Below are 18082 nucleotides of genomic sequence, written 5' to 3' on the forward strand. Positions count from 1 at the left end.
GTTTTCATTGTAAATGATGGAGTTTTTGAATCATTTTCTTAATAGTTTTGTACAAAAATAAATGGACTTGTATGATTAATCACGTTTTTGGTTCAAGGCTTCTTACTTCACGTTTTCAAATACTCGAAACGTTCCAACGGCGGTTCGAGTAGATACCATGTAAATCAACGGGGTTTTAAAACGTGCCTAAATCGTTCCAACGAAGATTAAGGCACGAACCATGTAAATAAACTCATTTTTGGGAGTGAGACTAGTTTAGAGTTAATGTATAAATTGAAGCATAAATCACATTGTAAATAAATCAATTCTTTCTTATATCCCCCTCTCTCTCCTATACGCTTTAAATTCATGCAAAATGGGTGATTCTTTATTATAATGGCTTTCAATAACATGCTCAAAACGGTTTTCAAAGCGAGAAAGAAAAGGTTTCAAATGAATTTTAAACTTAAAGAAATATGCGATTAGTCCATTATCGCCTACCACGCTAAGTAGGAGGCCGGTGGTTCATAACCGGGCGATGTCGGGGTGCCTAGTAGCCTTTCTCTAGAAAGGAGCTAGCCTTCTCGGCTCGTACCTAAGTTTCCCGAACCCTCATCGGTCTCCCGCAAGGGATCGATGTTCATTTTCCCATTCGTGGGTGGCGACTCTTCCATACTCCAGGCTCCGGTCCTGTTGAGTAGCTTGATTCCGCGATTGGTTGCTTTCGGCGCCAATCACAGCATCTGTCGTCAACGGTGTCCACCCCCCGGTCCGCCCGGGCGAGGCTGCGGCACCTACAAGTGGCGACTCTGCTGGGGAAGCGAGAAATTTGATTCCAGAAGGCGTGTATTAAGCCCTTAACGGGGACGGATCGTATTATTTCTTTTCGTATGCATTCATACGCATTATTGCAAACCTTTTGGGTAATTTCTGCGAAACCTCTATTGAGAGTCCATTCGTCGATCGAAAGAGGCTAGCGTAAGTTCCCCCTTGCAGTAAGGCGCCAAAGGGTCCCCATCCATTCGTTAGGGGCGAATTTGTACGGTCCTGTGAGGTCCCGCGATCAGCCGTGTCAGCATATAGTAGCCTTAGAAGTTGCCATAGGATTACCCGTTACTATTTTTGATGTGATAAGTGAATCAATTCGTGTTTTCAAATTGCCATGATACGTGTCTAATCCTAAAATGTGTAAAGAAAATGAAACGATACGTTAATATATACTCTTAAACCGATATATAAAATATCTCAAAACATCGAAATGATTTGAACTAAAGACGACTTAGTTATCTCGTATGAATGAACTTGTGCGACCCGCCTGGTCCCTTTCCGTGTCCCGAAGAAGGCACTTGTTCAGGAAATACATTATAACGTAAGCACGTATTAGTACAAGTCGGTTCGGTATTAAGGATAGTTATATCTCGATTCAAAAGACTATATTAACGGTAGCCGTTATTCACATTCTTTAAATACGTTGGGATAAAGCGAGATTATGACAAAACGAAAACGAAGAACATTTCTGTTTTGAACAACCTCGTTGTAACGTAAAGAGTTTCGTGAATGTCGCATGTCCCTTCTGAATAAAAAAAACAAACTCTTACGTTATACCTTGCGTTGTTCTCAAGAGAAATGGATGTATCCGCAAAAGTGACTAAGAAAATAAAAGAAAAAGAAAAATAAAAACGACCAAAATCATTCCGTATCTACGATATATGTCAATCTCGAGAGTAGTTAAAGAAAATGAACCAGTGTCGTTAAATACGTGCCTCGAACTGGTATATACGCCGATTAAAATCATGAAGTCGAATTAAGCTAAACCGCATAATCGCACCATATGGACTAGACTGTGGGTTTGACTAATGGCTCGATCATTTCGACCGTTACCAAAACTACAAGAAATATGGCCCGATCTGCGTATTCGCTCAGTTCGTGCTAAAGTGAAAAGAACGGTAATATCCCTTCTTCGAATAAGCATGTGATTCAACGAAACGTTGATTTTCTATAACCACGCTAGGATAATATATCCTATAAATTGGAAGAAATGAAAAGTTGTTAATAGCCGAAAGATTATCGTGCGCTCGAATAAGAATCATCGTCTTTCCATATAGCTAAAACGAGCAAGCGGATTTTGACGCTAGAAACAAACACGTTATGCAATGGGTCCGTTCCCTAAAATAAAATCCAAAAGTGATATTCTCACTAAACAGACACGTGGTTACGTCTCTCGATAAGATTCAAAATATCCCGTTGTAATCCAAAAATCGAGATACGAACCCACGCGAATAAAAGGGGATGAATCATTGTCAATAACGAACGATTGAACCAAAAGAATAACTCGTACCATGACTAAATCCGAGATGCACTCAAAAGGGAGTCAAACCCCGAACTAATGCGTCTCGCGAAATAAACAAAAGACGAGTTATTCGAAAGGACAATCCATTTGGTCGATATCTTAGTCACTGAACGTTGATACGTCAAAACGAACTGTATTGTCTGATGGATGATTTACTTTTTTCCGCAATAATCGACGGTATCACGCGTCCCCTGGACCGCAAGGTGAGCCCCAAACCAAAATCCTAGGAAAGAGACTTGGACCATCGAGTGTGTGGAGGAATAAGGGTGGAAGAGAGATGTTGTGATACGTGTAATTAGACTGACGTTTGTTCTTCTTATATATCCGTAAATAAATAAACGCACACACCACGAATCATGCATATAAAATCATGCATACATACTAATGGATGTCGTTCGCGCAGACTTCATCATTAAGCGGTTGTGGTTTTGCGAGAGTAACCGGCTAGTCAGGCAGTTTGATCAGCTACAGATTGACAGTTCCGAATCGGCAATTGTGGCTCCTGAATCATCTTCGTCCGAGTATACTCAGTCTTCACCCAGTATGTCTGCAACTGACGAAAAGGTGGCCGAATTGGAGAACTCTGTGAACAACATTAATGATCAGTTAGCCGCAATTTTGGCCCAGCTAGCTGAGCTGGCGTTGAAGGATAACAAAAGTGGCAGTAAACGCGCTGAGAATGAGGTGAACACTGGTCCCCGCTTCGGGAATGAGGATGACTATCAGGATTACATCCAAAAACAGCTTGAGAAAGAGAAAGCTAAGGAAGAGGAATGGAAGCAACACATCACTCAGGAAGTGTAGGATCTGCATGGGGGAAGCTCCGGGAGTCAGGACTTTTATAACTTGAAGAACTGTTTATCGGCAACTGCTTTGCCTTTGAAATTCTGACTACCTGACATGAAGAAGTTCGATGGAACTGGGGATCCTACCGCTCACATGAATCAGTATGTTGCTGTGATGAAACACACGATCTTGACTGAGGAACAAGTTCTTGGACTGTTCAATACTTACCTGGAGGGGGCTGCCCTCGTGTGGTTTCATGTGTTGTCGTTGGTGACGAAGAGAGATTGGAAGGAGTTGGCAAAATCATTCATCACTCAATATAGTTTCAACACTATGCTTGAGGTTACGCTGAAAGAGCTGGAAAGCACTAAGCAGCAAATTGGTGAGTCTTTGTTCGATTTTGTAAGGAGGTGGAGAGCCAAGGCGGCAGTTATGAAGCAGAAGCCGCTTGAGCAGGATCAGATCCGAATGGTAATTGGCAACACTTTGCTGTATATTAAGAATGAGCTGCGGTATATGCCTTTTACCGATTTCAATCAAATGTATAGTTGCGCCTTGACAGTAAAGGGGGATGGTGAGCTGAAGAAAGCTTATACCAAGTGGACGAAGTCTGGATATAGTGCCGGAGGGCCAAGCGCGAGTACAGAATCTACTGCGGTGAAAGTGCTTGAACTTAATGCTATCGAGAAAAGGCAGTTTGCCAAGTTTGATCAGACCTACGCAAAAGTTTTTGAACGATTGCAGAAGAAAGGGTTGTTAAAAGCCCTCACTCCTTATAACAAAGCACCGCCTACTCCGCAGATACAAGCTAGGGGGTACTGCGAGTTCCACAGTAATTATGGGCACAATATTGAGAACTGTGAGAGGTTGAAGCATGAGATCCAAGATTTGATTGAGGAGAAGAAGAAAGCTGATCCTTCATCGGCAAACCCCTCCACTAGGCGTAATCCAGTGCCTAATCATAGGGTGAGCATGATTGGGTCTGGGTTCGAAGAGAGTTTGGTGATGGAATCCTTCGGGGCAAACGAAGAGGAGTTGTTGGACTCTGATGAGCAGACTAATGTGGGAAATGGTTTATATGTATCCTTTCTGGGCGAGGAGCATGAGGATGAACCGATGGATGAAGGAATAGACGGAGGAGCACCGTACGATGAAGATAGTGCCGAAGAGACCGGGGAAGGGTCGTCTCGAACCATTGTGCCAGAGTTGAGTTTATTCAGTGGAGTGGAGAATCCCGATGTGCACTTGCGTGAGTATATGCATGATATGTTTGTTGAATCCTTTGGAGTGGACGAGGTTGCTCAGTGGTTCCACCATTCGTTAATAGGCGAGCCTTTGAGGTGGTTCCACTCATTGCCCGACTCTTGCAAGCACGATTGGGAACGGTTGTCCGATCTATTCCTAGAGAAGTACCAGAAAGCTAAGGATAGGACCGCAGAGTGTTTTGCGCTCCAGATTGGGCCTATTAAACGTCCGTTCCCAGCTGTCAGTAAGTATAACGGCAACAAGGATCCAATGGAACACCTTCACTTCTACCTGTCGGCCATGGGGCCTTTGGGTTTTAACGAAGAAGAGATCACCAGTCTGTTTTGCAATTCACTAATGGGGGAGCCGCTGATGTGGTATATGTCTCTCCCGATGCGTATCAAGTGCGACTGGGCCGCAATGACCAAGAGGTTCATTAAGGAATATACGGTATGGATGCTTGCGGAGCAAACACCGGACTCGCCCTCTTACGAGACGCCTGAAGCAGTATTCGTAATGCCCAAGTATGGTGGATATCAGGATCTCGCTGAACATGCAAGGTTATTCCGCAACTATATGTATGACGTCGGGTTCCCTCAAAGTGAGTTACACGAACACTTCCCGGAAACTCTCATGGGAGAAGCCTTGTTGTGGCATCAAGGACTATCAGAGGAAGAAATGGGTCATTGGATACCTCTTCGGGATGCGTTTGTGTCGAGATATGAGATGTATGTTCCATGGATGGGATCCCTGGAAGATCTGGATAGGATCAGACAATTCCCCGAGGAACCGTTTGTGGATTACGCTAGGAGGTGGAGGTATCGCTACGAGCAGTGTCATGAAACGATGAGTGATAAGGTGCAGCTCATGTGCATACAGAGAGGCGCTATTCCGATGGTGGCAAGAAGGATGAACAGAGTGTACCTCAGGGATTATGATGAGCTGATAGGCTGGGCCATGTATGGATCAGCGGATCCCTTGTATTTGAACTCAAACGTCCCTCACGTAATGGATCTGATGGTTGTGGACATTTGGGAAAGTTCCTCGGAAGAGGAGGATGCCGATCAGAGAATTCCTATCAATATTTGGGATGAATCTGATGATGAGCCGGAGATTGCTGTTATGACAAGATCAGGTCGAGTGGCCGAGGGAAAGGCGCCAATGGTGGAAACTGAGGTGGGAGAAGGATCGACTCCCAAGCCCGATGATCAAGTCCTCGAGCAGTTGAAGAAAACACAAGCCAAGTCTACCGTGTGGGAAGTCTTGTGCCATTCCAAGTACCACCGTGAGAATTTGATGAAAGAGCTGCAGAATTTGGTCATCTCTACCGATACTGAGCCGACAGCGCTAGTAGGGGCAATCATGGCCCGAAAGAGAACTGAAATCACCTTCACCGACGAAGATCTCCCGGAAGAGGGGAAAGCTCACAACAAGCCCTTATACATCCGAGCTGAAATTAATGGAAAGAAAACTAGTTGTGTGGTGGTTGATGATGGATCGGCCATTAATGTTTGCCCGCTGAAACTCTTGTCCAAATTGGGAGTAGAAAGAGGGGATTTGACTTCCTCGGAAACCGTGATCAGGGCCTATGATGATAGTCGTAGGCATATTGAAGGAGTCTTTAAGGCCAAGCTGAAAGTAGGGCCGCATGAGGAAGAAACTGAGTTCACTGTGTTGGATATACCAGTGACTTTTGCGGTGTTGTTGGGACGTCCATGGTTCCATAAGTTGGGAGGCGTGCCCTCCACGCTCCACCAAATGATCAAATTCCCCTTCGAGGAGGAGATAGTGACTATCCGAGCCGAGAAGCTAAGTTCAGTGGCTGCATTGGGAATTAAGCCTCAACTTTTCTCCGGATTCCAGGTTTCTGGGATCTACGAGTCCAGTATGACCACCGATGTGGTGAAGATGATGAAAGGGGGTTTTATCCCCGGTATGGGCTTGGGAGCACACCATCAAGGGTTGCCAGAATCTCCGAACTTCAAGAGTCAGAAAACCCGGAGGGGTTTGGGATATGAGCTGGGAGGTTCGTCCAACACGGGCACTTAAGGGAAAGTAGGCCTAAAGAAGTATTTTGTGCATGAGGGTCACGGGAGGGTTTATTCTGGGACTCCCGAGTCATGGACTAGCACCGAAGGAAAGATTCTGCCAGGCTTTGAGATCTTCAACAATGTCACCATCTGGGGCAAAGGGGAGGCAAGTTGCTTCGTCGAGGAAATCATGATGTTAGATCTGAATGCCGAGGAGCAGGTCATCACAATGGAAGCTACTGTGGGAGCGGTGGACGAGCCCGGTACCTCCAAGGCCTATGAGAAACCCGAGAACCCCGATGATGACAATTATATTACTGCTTTATTTGAATCTAACGATGTACTCGCCAATACTATCAATGAAATGAATTCTGATTTTGCTTACTTGCTTGATGTTGATTCTGATCATTCCATGCATTCTCATTCATATAACATGCCTACATTTGAAATCAATACAATAGAAATGTCAACTTTCAATCTTGGCACGGATGAAAATCCTAAACTTATACAAATTGCTCAAGAATTAACCACTGAAGAGAGGAAAGAATTTGAGAGAATAATTAAAAAATACGAAATAGTATTTGCTTGGACATACGAAGACATGCCAGGAATCGATCAATCAATCGTAACTCACCGTATTCCAACATACCCCGATGCTAGACCCGTGAAACAGAAACTCCGACGCATGAGGCCGGAATGGGCAGCTAAGATCAAAGAAGAAGTGAAGAAACAGTTAGAAGCCGGTTTCATCGAAGTAATCGACTATCCCCCTTGGGTCGCAAATGTAGTGCCAATCGCGAAGAAGGATGGAAAAGTGAGAATGTGCGTCGATTATAGAGATCTCAACAAGGCGTGCCCCAAAGATGAGTTTGCATTGCCTCACATCGATGTATTGATCGACAGTGCAACATCGAGCGTCTTGCACACGAATGTGGACGGCTTCATGGGCTACATGCAAGTTCAGATGGCCGAAAAGCACAAAGCAAAGACCTCATTCATAACTGAGTGGGGGACGTACTGCTATAGAGTAATGCCGTTTGGTTTGAAAAACGCTGGGGCAACTTATCAATGGATGGCTACGGCATTGTTCCACGATATGATATACAAAGAGGTGGAAGTCTATGTGGATGACATGATGGTCAAATTAGAGACAAGAGAAGGGCATTTCGCTTTGCTTGAGAAGTTTTTGGCCCGAATTGCAGAATTCAAGCTAAGGTTGAACCCGAAGAAGTGCTTCTTTGGCGTTTCATCGGGGAAAATCTTAGGCTATGTGATCAGTAACAAGGGGATCGAGGCGGATCCCGACAAGGTAAAGGCCATACAGGAAATGCCGGCACCAAAAAAATGAGAAAGAAGTGAGAGGATTTCTGGGGCAGGTTCAGTATATCAGTCAGTTCATAGCACGACTCACTGCGATATGCGAGCCGATCTTTAAGCTGCTACGGAAAGATCAACCCACGGTTTGGAATGATAAGTGCCAGCTAGCATTGGAGAGTGTCCGGAACTATTTGTCTAATCCACCGGTTTTGAGACCGCCTAAACTTGGAAAACCACTTCTCCTATACATAGCAATCGAGGAGCGATCAATTGGGGCAATGCTGGCCCAGGAAGGGGACACCGGTGTGGAGCATGCGGTGTATTATCTGAGTAAGAAGTTCCTAGAATATGAGCTTAAGTACAACACGATCGAAAAGACGTGTGTGGCAGTAGTATGGCTAACAAAGAAACTGCGGCACTATTTTCAATCTTACAAAGTCATCATCATTTCCCGGATGGATCCCGTGAAGTATCTGTACCGAACTCCGTCTCTAACAGGGAAGCTAGCTCGATGGTTGTTGTTATTGTCAGAATTCGACATCGAATATGTAACGAAATAGGTTATCAAAGGGAGAGCCATAGCGGAATTCCTGGCCAATCAGCCTCTAAATGCGGAAGAGGAGGAGATAAACTATGATTTCCCCGATGAGCACTTGAACGCTATAGAAGTTATACCATGGAAAATGTTCTTTGATGGAGCGGTTAACTCGAATGGAGTCGGAGTAGGAGTGCTACTTATCTCACCAGAAGGGGAAAGGATTCCAATGGCGAAAAAGTTGTCGTTCCCTCTCACTAATAATATGGGCGAGTACAAAGAATGCATCTATGGGTTAGAGTCACTAGCAGCACTGGGAGCGTCATATGTCGAAGTCTGGGGCGACTCAAAGTTAATTATCGAGCAGGCACAGGGAAATTGGGAAGTAAGAGAAGAGAGATTACGCCCGTACCTAGACCAGCTAGGGGGATTAGTATAGAGGTTCGGTGAATGTCGCTTTTATCATATTCCTCGAGCGCAGAACCAAGCGGCGGATGCTTTGGCCATATTAGTGTCAGTATGGGATAATCCTCGGAACCTTGCATCGAAGCCTTTGGTGTTGAGGAGGTCCCACAAACCGTGCTATGAAGATGTAATGTTGTTGGGAGTCGATGAGAAGCCTTGGTACTTCGACATTATGAACGTCATGAAAAGTGGAACGTACCCGGCAGAATCAGAAATTAAGGATCAGGCTGTGATCAGAAGGTTAGCTCAGCAATTTGTCATCCACAATGACTTGCTTTACAAAAGACACACCGATGGTTTACAATTGAGGTGCTTGGATGAGGGAGAAGCCCATGAGGCAATGGAGTCAGTACACTCGGGGATTTATGGAGCCCATATGGGAGGAACAACGCTAGCAAAGAAAATCGTAAGGCAAGGCTTCTATTGGCTCACCATGGAAAGAGACTGTAACAAATATGCAAAGAAATGTCATGATTGTCAAATCCACGGAGATTATAATCACTTGCCGGCTATGGAACTGCACATGTTGGCACCCGTTTGGCCGTTCGCAGCTTGGGGCATTGATATCATCGGAGAAGTGAGGCCTAATGCATCAAATGGGCACAAATTCATCGCGGTTGCCATTGATTACTTCACCAAGTGGGTAGAGGCAGAATCGTTTAGCAAGTTGGGATCTAAGCAGATGAGGAAGTTCATTGAAAAACACCTAATCACCAGGTTTAGGGTGCCTCACCATATGATCACGGACAACGGGGTTCAGTTTCAAGGAGAAGTGAAAAGTCTCTTCCAGGAATACGGTATTAAGCATCATAGATCCTCTCCATATCGCCCGCAAGCTAATGGTGCAGTGGAGGCCGCAAATAAGAACCTTAAGAGGATTCTCGTAAAGACGGTGGAATCACATCGGAATTGGCATGAGCAACTTCCGCTCGCTTTATGGGCTTATCGCACGATGAGTAGAACATCAATGGGGGCAACTCCGTTCTCCTTGGTATATGGGGCAGAAGCCGTTCTCCCAATTGAGATTGAAAAGCGATCGTTGAGAATCGCAGTAGAAGCAGAAATTCCCGAAGCGGAATGGGTGAAGAAGCGGTATGAACAGTTGGCATTGGTGGACGAGAAAAGGATGGAGGCTCATTACCATGTGCAGTTATATCAGAGAAGGATGGCCCGAGCCTTCAACAAAAAGGTCAAGGTCAGCCCTATCAAAGAAGGGGATATGGTGCTGAAACAGATCCGAATGACGCACACCGACCCTAGGGGCAAGTTTAGCCCAAATTGGGAAGGACCGTTTTTCGTGAAGAAGATCCTAAGCAAAGGGGCGGTGAAGCTTACTACTATGGATGGCATGGAGTTCTCCGAACCTACCAATCTGGATAGGCTTAAGAAATACTTTTCGTAAAAAAAAAGAAAGAAATAAAAATTCCCGATAGGTTGAAAACCCGCAAAGGGCGATCTAGGCAACAATAAGGGACATCCCAATGGGTGAAAACCCGAAAGGGCACTCATTTGAAAATTCCGAGATAATAAAAGGAGAGTTGAAAAATCGCTGGGATCTGAAAACCGAAAAAAGGCGGGTCCTGGTAACAGTAGTTATATCTTGAGCAATTATGAAAATAATGTATAAGCGGCTAAGTATTTCTGTTGTTTGTAAATAAATAAAGGCATGAATATATTTGAAGAGGATGTTTGGAATCGTTATAATCTACTCAATGCATTGTATTATGAATCATGAGTTATACATTTCCTACCTCTTTCCATAAAAAAGCCTACATCCTATCCACCCCTCTCCCTATATACAAGCTATACATCGGGGTAATACCAATGAGAAAACTACAAATAATGAGCCTAATAAGGGGGAAAATCCCAGAAGTCCTCAAAGTCCCGCAGACGAGAAGCCCGCTCCGCAGATAAGGCCTCCTCGGCAACCCGACGACCCTCCTCTGCGGCAAGGTGCCCCTCGGTCTCCACTCGCATCATCTCCGACCAATGAGCATCTCTCTCGGTAGACATGTCCGACCCTAGCATCGGCATCCCACTGTGACTCGCTGAACCGCTGATCGTTTGCATGAAGATCGCTCTGCAAATAAAAAAAAACACCAAAACAAACAACAATAGAAGTCATACATACATACATATGTGCATCACACGCATACATTTCACTACACTAAAACAGAATAAGAATACTCACCAGGTGGCTGGCGCAACGCAGGTTGAGCTGCTCTCTCAAATAATCAGACAATCCCACGAGGTCGGTGCACGTCTCCCTCAAGGTATGGAGGGCATCAGGGGGATCGAACAGCACCATCGAGGTGAAAACCGGAGGGGCTGTCTCAACGCCGGAGTATGCCACGCCTTCCTCGCCATAATGAACCATCGAATACTCTCTCCCTGGAATCGGGAAAGGTGCGCCAAGGTGGAGTCGCTCTGGTCGGACAACGCCTGAGGACTCACCGACGTAATAAGAAGGCTCCCCCGCAGATGTCCGGGCTCGGGTACCATCGAAAAAGTCCGACGTCCGAGCGCTCCTCAAGGAACCCTCCTGCAAGGAAAGACAAAATGAATACACCTAACTACCTCACAAATAAAAGAATAAATAAGTCAAGCACTTACCGGAACCTCCTCTAGGCCGAACACCCCAGCGACGGCCGCCGCTGAGAACACGTCATCCGTAAGATCCACGTCCATCGCAACCTCGGGGGGGCCCATCGGAGTCAACAGTGTCGATAAATAGTGGGCACGACCCCCCACGTGGTCCCACACGTCCCGAGGCACGAATCGATGAGTCAGCTCACCACGTATCTCCTGCAGGGGCATGACCCTCATCGCGAACATGGACACAGGGATCTCGCCTGGTGTCCAATATGTGGTGCTAACCCCGGTAAAGCTCCGATCGCCCAAATACCATGCTCGCACGCACGGTCCGGTGAGCACACGCTGCTGCCCCTGAATGCGGGTGACATAAGCGTAATCGGGACCGAAGTCGAGGTCATCCCATCTGAACGAAATCTGAAAAAAAAAAAGTCAGACAAGATCAAACGAAAATCCAGCATAGTTAGGAGACACTCACCTGTCCCAAGCTCCGCGTGTCAATCCATAATAGGAGTCGTGCGACCGTCCGCCTCCTCTCAGTGTGCAAATCAAAGTCACTCCACCTCGCCATGAGTGGAAGCGTGACCGTGCGCGGCCTACTCCTGCGGGTGCTCGGAAGAATCCGCCTCTCATAGGCCCAAACCTGCTCGTAGAAACCGACGTCAGAAGTAGAAATCGTGAAAAGAATAAAAAGACAAGCCAATGATAGAGAACGTACCAGGAGGGCGAAGGTGTAACCACCGAAATCCTTGTGCTTCCGGCAAGTCAAGTCCAAGAACTTGTATAGAAAGGCCAAGCCAGCTCCAGCCCAATCGTAGGATGACACTGCGTCCAAATCGCGGAAAGCCTGGATGAGACCTGCGTGTATGGTTCCGCTCTGGGTGCGGAAGATCGTCTCGCCTAAAGCGTATAGGAGGAAGCTGCGAGTGGCCCGATCCGTATCATCTCGGTCATAGAAGTCCCTGCGGCTCAGGAGCCCGAATGTAGTAACAAACTTCGCCGGAGTGGCCTTGACACCCGTATAGACTCTGGGTCTGATCAGATCGGATATCTCGGCAAGGTCGACCCGAGGACGCACCATGTCAAAGAAAAGGGGGACTGGAGTGCCGCTACCCCGCAATCCAGTCAATAGCGAGAAGTCGCGAGGTGAGATCGTCATCTCCCTAAACGGAAGGTGAAAGGTGTGAGTCGAGTCTACCCACATCTCACATAAAGCACGCAAGCCGCATCGGTCGCACACACCATTGGTACGAGGTAGCGCTAGAATAAAGGGCTCGAAGCCCAACTCTCGAACGCGGGCTTTAGCCACTGGGCCAAGCATGGCATACCAGGCATGGATTTCCTTGGTGGTCCCGGTAATTCCAATAACCTGGAAGGAACAATACGGATAAGGCAAGAGGCTAAACTAAAGTCATTTATTCCTCGAGAGCCTCACTTCTACACGTACATCTAATAAGAATTCCGTTAAGCTAGTTATTCTTTCGGTTGTGTTTAAATCTAACATAGAAATTCCTTTCGGTTAGGATCGTTACTCTTTGAGATTTCATTCGTAGGATCATTTGTATAGGATTTGATTAATTCATTATTCTTTGGTGTTCCACTCTCCCGTGTGCTTGCGAGGAGCTTAATCTAATTCAAGCTTGGGTTAAAAGCATTTAGTTTAGTTGTTTATGTTTTTACTATCCACGTGCACTATTCACGGTTTTACTATTCACGTGCACTATTCGCGTACTATTCACGTTTTACTATTCATATGCACTATTCACGTTTTTTTACTATTCACATGCACTATTCACGTTTTTACTATTCACATGCACTATTCATGTTTTACTGTTGGCATGCATTGTTCGTATTTTTACTATTCACGTGCACTATCACGTTTTCACTATTGGCATGTATTTTTACTATTCACATGTATATAGTTCACATTCTTTCAACAAACAAAAAAAAAACATAAAGCATTGCCCACATGCATGAAAATTCGCGTTTTCTAACTAAAAGGCTTCTAAGCAGATTAAAGGTTAGCATGCAAATGACGTTCAAAATGGGGCTGTTAAAGCCTAGAAGTCTTGACAAAGGATAAAGAATAAGGGAGTACTTACCTGATTGATGTTGGTCCAGCTCATGTGAGAATCAGGATTCTGGAAAGGAGCCACTCTAGTCAAGTCCTCGAAACCCGCCTCCATACCCTTCGTGCCATCATATCTATCCGAACCCATCACGAGAATGCTCTAAGTTTGGTGCTAGAGAGAGAGAGAAGAGAGAGAAGGTGTGGAGTTGGAAATGAACCCCACCACCCTTTTATAATGAAAGGGAATGGTATTTTCGTAATAAGCGAAAAAGGTACGACGTGACATAAAGGTAAAAAGTAAATAATTAATTACCAGGTGCACAGACCTCCGATTTGCAGTCCGTTTCAGCCTGCGTTTCTGCCAGGCAGTGACCAATACCCTAAGGATACGACTCCAGATGACAGCCAAAATTTTACAGAACAGTGGCGCCAGTCAAAATACAGACAACAGTCAACGGAAAAATATTTTTTAGTCTAAAGTGTTCCCGATAAAAGGATAAGGACGTTCCTATCAACAACTCAAATACCCGAGATGATAGCTCCAGTAAAAAATACAGACAACAGTGTTTTAAAGTTCAGAATTGCTAAAAAGAGCCTTTTTGCTATTGAGCCATTTTGCCTACGGTCGATGACCGAGGTTGCTATCGAGCCACCTTACCTACGATCGATGACCGAGGTTGCTTTTGAGCCATCTTACCTACGGTTGATGACCGAGGTTGCTATTGAGCCACCTTACCTACGGTCGATGACCGAGGTTGCTTTTGAGCCACCTTACCTACGGTCGATGACCGAGGTTGCTTTTGAGTCATCTTACCTACGATCGATGACTGGGGTTGCTATTAAGCCATCTTACCTACGATCGATGACCGAGGTTGCTTTTGAGCCATCTTACCTACGGTCGATGATCGAGGTTGCTATTGAGAGCCATTTTGCCTACGGTCGATGACCAAGGTTGCTAGAGAGAGCCATTTTTACCCGCGGTCGATGACTAGGGTCGCTAGAAAGAGCCATTTACCCGCGGTCGATCTAGACTAGGGCCCCTAAGAAAAGCATCCACCGGTAGCCGATTCAAAGGCAAGGACGGGATAGCCAAGGTGAAGACTGAAGACAAGGCCGGAGCGTGCGGTGCGGAGATCAGGTAATCTTCCTCCTACTCTATATGTGTCTTTTACTTTAATATGTTTTCCATTGCATGTGTCGCATTCGCGAAAAAAAAGATTTTCGAAAAAGCACACACATCATTGTCAAAATAGAAAAGTAGGGGCAACTGTAGACACCGAGTCGGAGGACCTGTGACGAAAACCCACGATGAACGACTAAATCAGTTGATTCCAAGGATTATAAAATTTAAAAATGATAAAATAATAAAATAGGGAAACTCGGAGAACCGGCGCTTGAAAGCCCCGCTAACAAGTTTGGCATCTCCTGAGTGAGGACGGGCACGTTCGCTACTACGACAGTAAGCGGAGGAGCCCCGAAGGCCGAGCATCGGCCGGTGAGCAACGAACGGCGCTCCCAGCGACGATGGTCGCTCCATAAGGGACGGTGCGCGACAAGTCCGACGCTCGTCCGACGCGTCGAGTGTCGGACGTCGCCCGTCGAGTGGTGGGCGTCCCCCGTCGAGCGCCGAGCGTGGTCCGACGCACGGATGGCATCGCCTGACGATGGTTCGACAAGCGCCGGGCCACTTCGGGCGAGGCCCGACGTCGTCGGGTGAGCCCTGACACTCGTTGGGCGGACGCCCCAACGATCGTTGGGCAAGCGTCCAACGAAAGTTGGGCGAGCCCAACTAGATTTGGGCGACGCCCAACTTTAGCCGGGCGTCGCCCAAAGTTTCGGGATCCGTGCCTATAAAAGGCACGGATCCCCATGCATTTGAGGGAGGATTATTTGGGGAGAGCTTCTCACTCTAAGGAAATTTTTAGAGAGAGAGAGTGAATTTTTTGGGAAAAACATTTTTTTCCTAAAAAAATCCAAATTTTCCAAAGTTAAATATTTTACCAAAAACACCGAAAAATCATAATTCGTGGAATCAACCGACACCAGAGCTGTCAATACCGATCTTGAGGTATTATCCGAGGACTAGACTCGTTTTATTTATTTCATTTATTTCCTTATTTATTTATTTATTTCTCTTATAGTTTTTATTTATTTAGTTCATTATTTATTTATCACATTTTATTTATTATTCCATATTTATTTAATTCTCGTCTTGTATTAAATAAACGTTTGGTTTTGTTTTGAAATAAAAAACCTCGTTTTAACATCCCAATACGAACCGTGATCCGATTCAAAGGTAGTTCGGGGTTAAAAAATGTTGTAATTATAAGTTTTGAAAATGTTTTAAAATAAAACATCATTTTAGGAGTCTCCGTTATAGACGATGATCCAATTTGGGTAGTTCGGAAGTCCAAAACGATAGAATAGATCTAATCTAAAGCTTTTTAATAAATCTGTAAAGTTTGGGGCTGTTTCTATAACTTTGCCGTTTTTGTCACTAAAAGCAGTTTACCGACGGATTTTCCGTCGGTAATGCTGCTGGAATTTTAAAAATCTTCTTTTAAGCCCTCTTTTTCCAATTTTTTTGACTTTTGGCCCTATATACATATGTAAAGAATTGATTAAAATTGTTTTGGGAGTATATGTTTAATAATTATGTATTATATGATTATTCATTCTATTTTCAAACCTAATCTAGCTTTGTAAATTATATATATACGTGTATAATTTTTCTACTTGTTTGGATTTTTGAGGTAATCAATTGGGAATGGTTTTCGGGTTATTAAAATGTTGGTTTAGTATATATTATGTAAAAAACTATTTTGAGGTAAACATGATTTTTCTTATTTGTGAACTTTGTTCATTATTTTTACATGTTTTGATTATAATATATCATACTTAGTGTTATTTTCACTATTATACATATACTTAGCTATATTATATGGTATTCTTTACTTGTTTTTTCAAAGTTATAGGTATATCATTATTTTTATCTATATATATATATATATATATATATATATATATATATATATATATATATGTGTGTGTGTGTGTATGTTCTTTTCCTTATCCTTTTGGCATTTGGGTGTATATGTTTTAAATTGGTTTTCAATTGACGAATTTTGGTTTAGTTGGTTTATTGTTGTAATTATGATAAGTAAAGAGTCCATTGAGTGAAAAAGGGAAAATAAAACTTAAAAATGAGATTTCAATTTGATCGTTTAAGTTAAAGATTTTTAGAGATCTTAAATGTAAATAAAAGGTTTTTTTTATCATTTTGAATCGTTTCCTAAAATATCACGTTTTAGAACCTTAATTCGTTCCAACGACGGATTAAGCGAACTTTGTAAGTAAAATCGTTTTCATTGTAAATGATGGAGTTTTTGAATCATTTTCTTAATAGTTTTGTACAAAAATAAATGGACTTGTATGATTAATCACGTTTTTGGTTCAAGGCTTCTTACTTCACGTTTTCAAATACTCGAAACGTTCCAACGGCGGTTCGAGTAGATACCATGTAAATCAACGGGGTTTTGAAACGTGCCTAAATCGTTCCAACGGCGATTAAGGCACGAACCATGTAAATAAACTCATTTTTGGGAGTGAGACTAGTTTAGAGTTAATGTATAAATTGAAGCATAAATCACATTGTAAATAAATCAATTCTTTCTTCTATCCCCCTCTCTCTCCTATACGCTTTAAATTCATGCAAAATGGGTGATTCTTTATTATAATGGCTTTCAATAACATGCTCAAAACGGTTTTCAAAGCGAGAAAGAAAAGGTTTCAAATGAATTTTAAACTTAAAGAAATATGCGATTAGTCCATTATCGCCTAACACGCTAAGTAGGAGGCCGATGGTTCATAACCGGGCGATGTCGGGGTGCCTAGTAGCCTTTCTCCGGAAAGGAGCTAGCCTTCTCGGCTCGTATCTAAGTTTCCCGAACCCTCACCGGTCTCCCGCAAGGGATCGGTGTTCATTTTCCCAATCGTGGGTGGCGACTCTTCCATACTCCAGGCTCCGGTCCTGCCGAGCAGCTTGATTCCACGATTGGTTGCTTTCGGCGCCAATCACAGCATCTGTCGTCAACGGTGTCCACCCCCCGGTCCGCCCGGACGAGGCCGCGGCACCTACAATTGCCATGTGCAATTAGAAGTTTGCTAGATTGTAAGTTGCTACAAGCTGCTTACTTACCCACAAAATGCTCTTTTTATTTGAAATATTTTCTGTTATAAGATTTTCTTTTCTTCAGGTTTATACTAACTTTTTCTCATCTGTCATGTTATTTTGTCTTTTCACACCCATCTTATATCTAATCTCTCAAGTGCAATGTTATTTTCTATTTGTTGTTTCTTACTAATTGTATCTCATAAATTAGTTTATTTCTATAATGGATATATAATGCTCATTGACTTTAACTGATTATTGGAGACAGATCAAGGAGTTGAATACTACTTCATTATTCATTTTACCATATGTTTATTGTTAATAACATACACATGTTCAAGAATTTGGGCAACCTTGAACTACAGTAAGCTATACTCATCATTTAAAGCAACTAATTTATTATTGCATGTAAACTATGGAGAAAAAAGATATATTGATAACCACACCACACGAAATAGAAAACCAACAACTAATACCATCCAAGAAAAGAAGAAGATTGAAAATAGAACTTAAGAGGAAAAAGCAATTGATAGTGAAGGTC

At 43.9% G+C, this 18082-nt stretch overlaps 1 protein-coding gene across 1 annotated transcript; it reads right to left on the reverse strand.

Moving 5' to 3' along the window:
- Positions 1-10480: 10480 nt before the first annotated feature.
- Positions 10481-12556, reverse strand: LOC136205111 (uncharacterized). The gene is made up of 5 exons (XM_065995594.1): positions 12018-12556; positions 11778-11942; positions 11321-11716; positions 10899-11249; positions 10481-10787 (listed from the first exon to the last, which is right to left on the reverse strand). The coding sequence occupies exons 1-5, from the start codon at positions 12501-12503 to the stop codon at positions 10584-10586; spliced, it is 1602 nt and encodes a 533-aa protein (XP_065851666.1). The 5' UTR covers positions 12504-12556; the 3' UTR covers positions 10481-10583.
- Between the last annotated feature and the right edge of the window lie 5526 nt (positions 12557-18082).

This window comes from Euphorbia lathyris, chromosome 9 (genome assembly GCF_963576675.1).
Source record: "Euphorbia lathyris chromosome 9, ddEupLath1.1, whole genome shotgun sequence".
NCBI classification, from domain to species: Eukaryota; Viridiplantae; Streptophyta; class Magnoliopsida; order Malpighiales; family Euphorbiaceae; genus Euphorbia; species Euphorbia lathyris.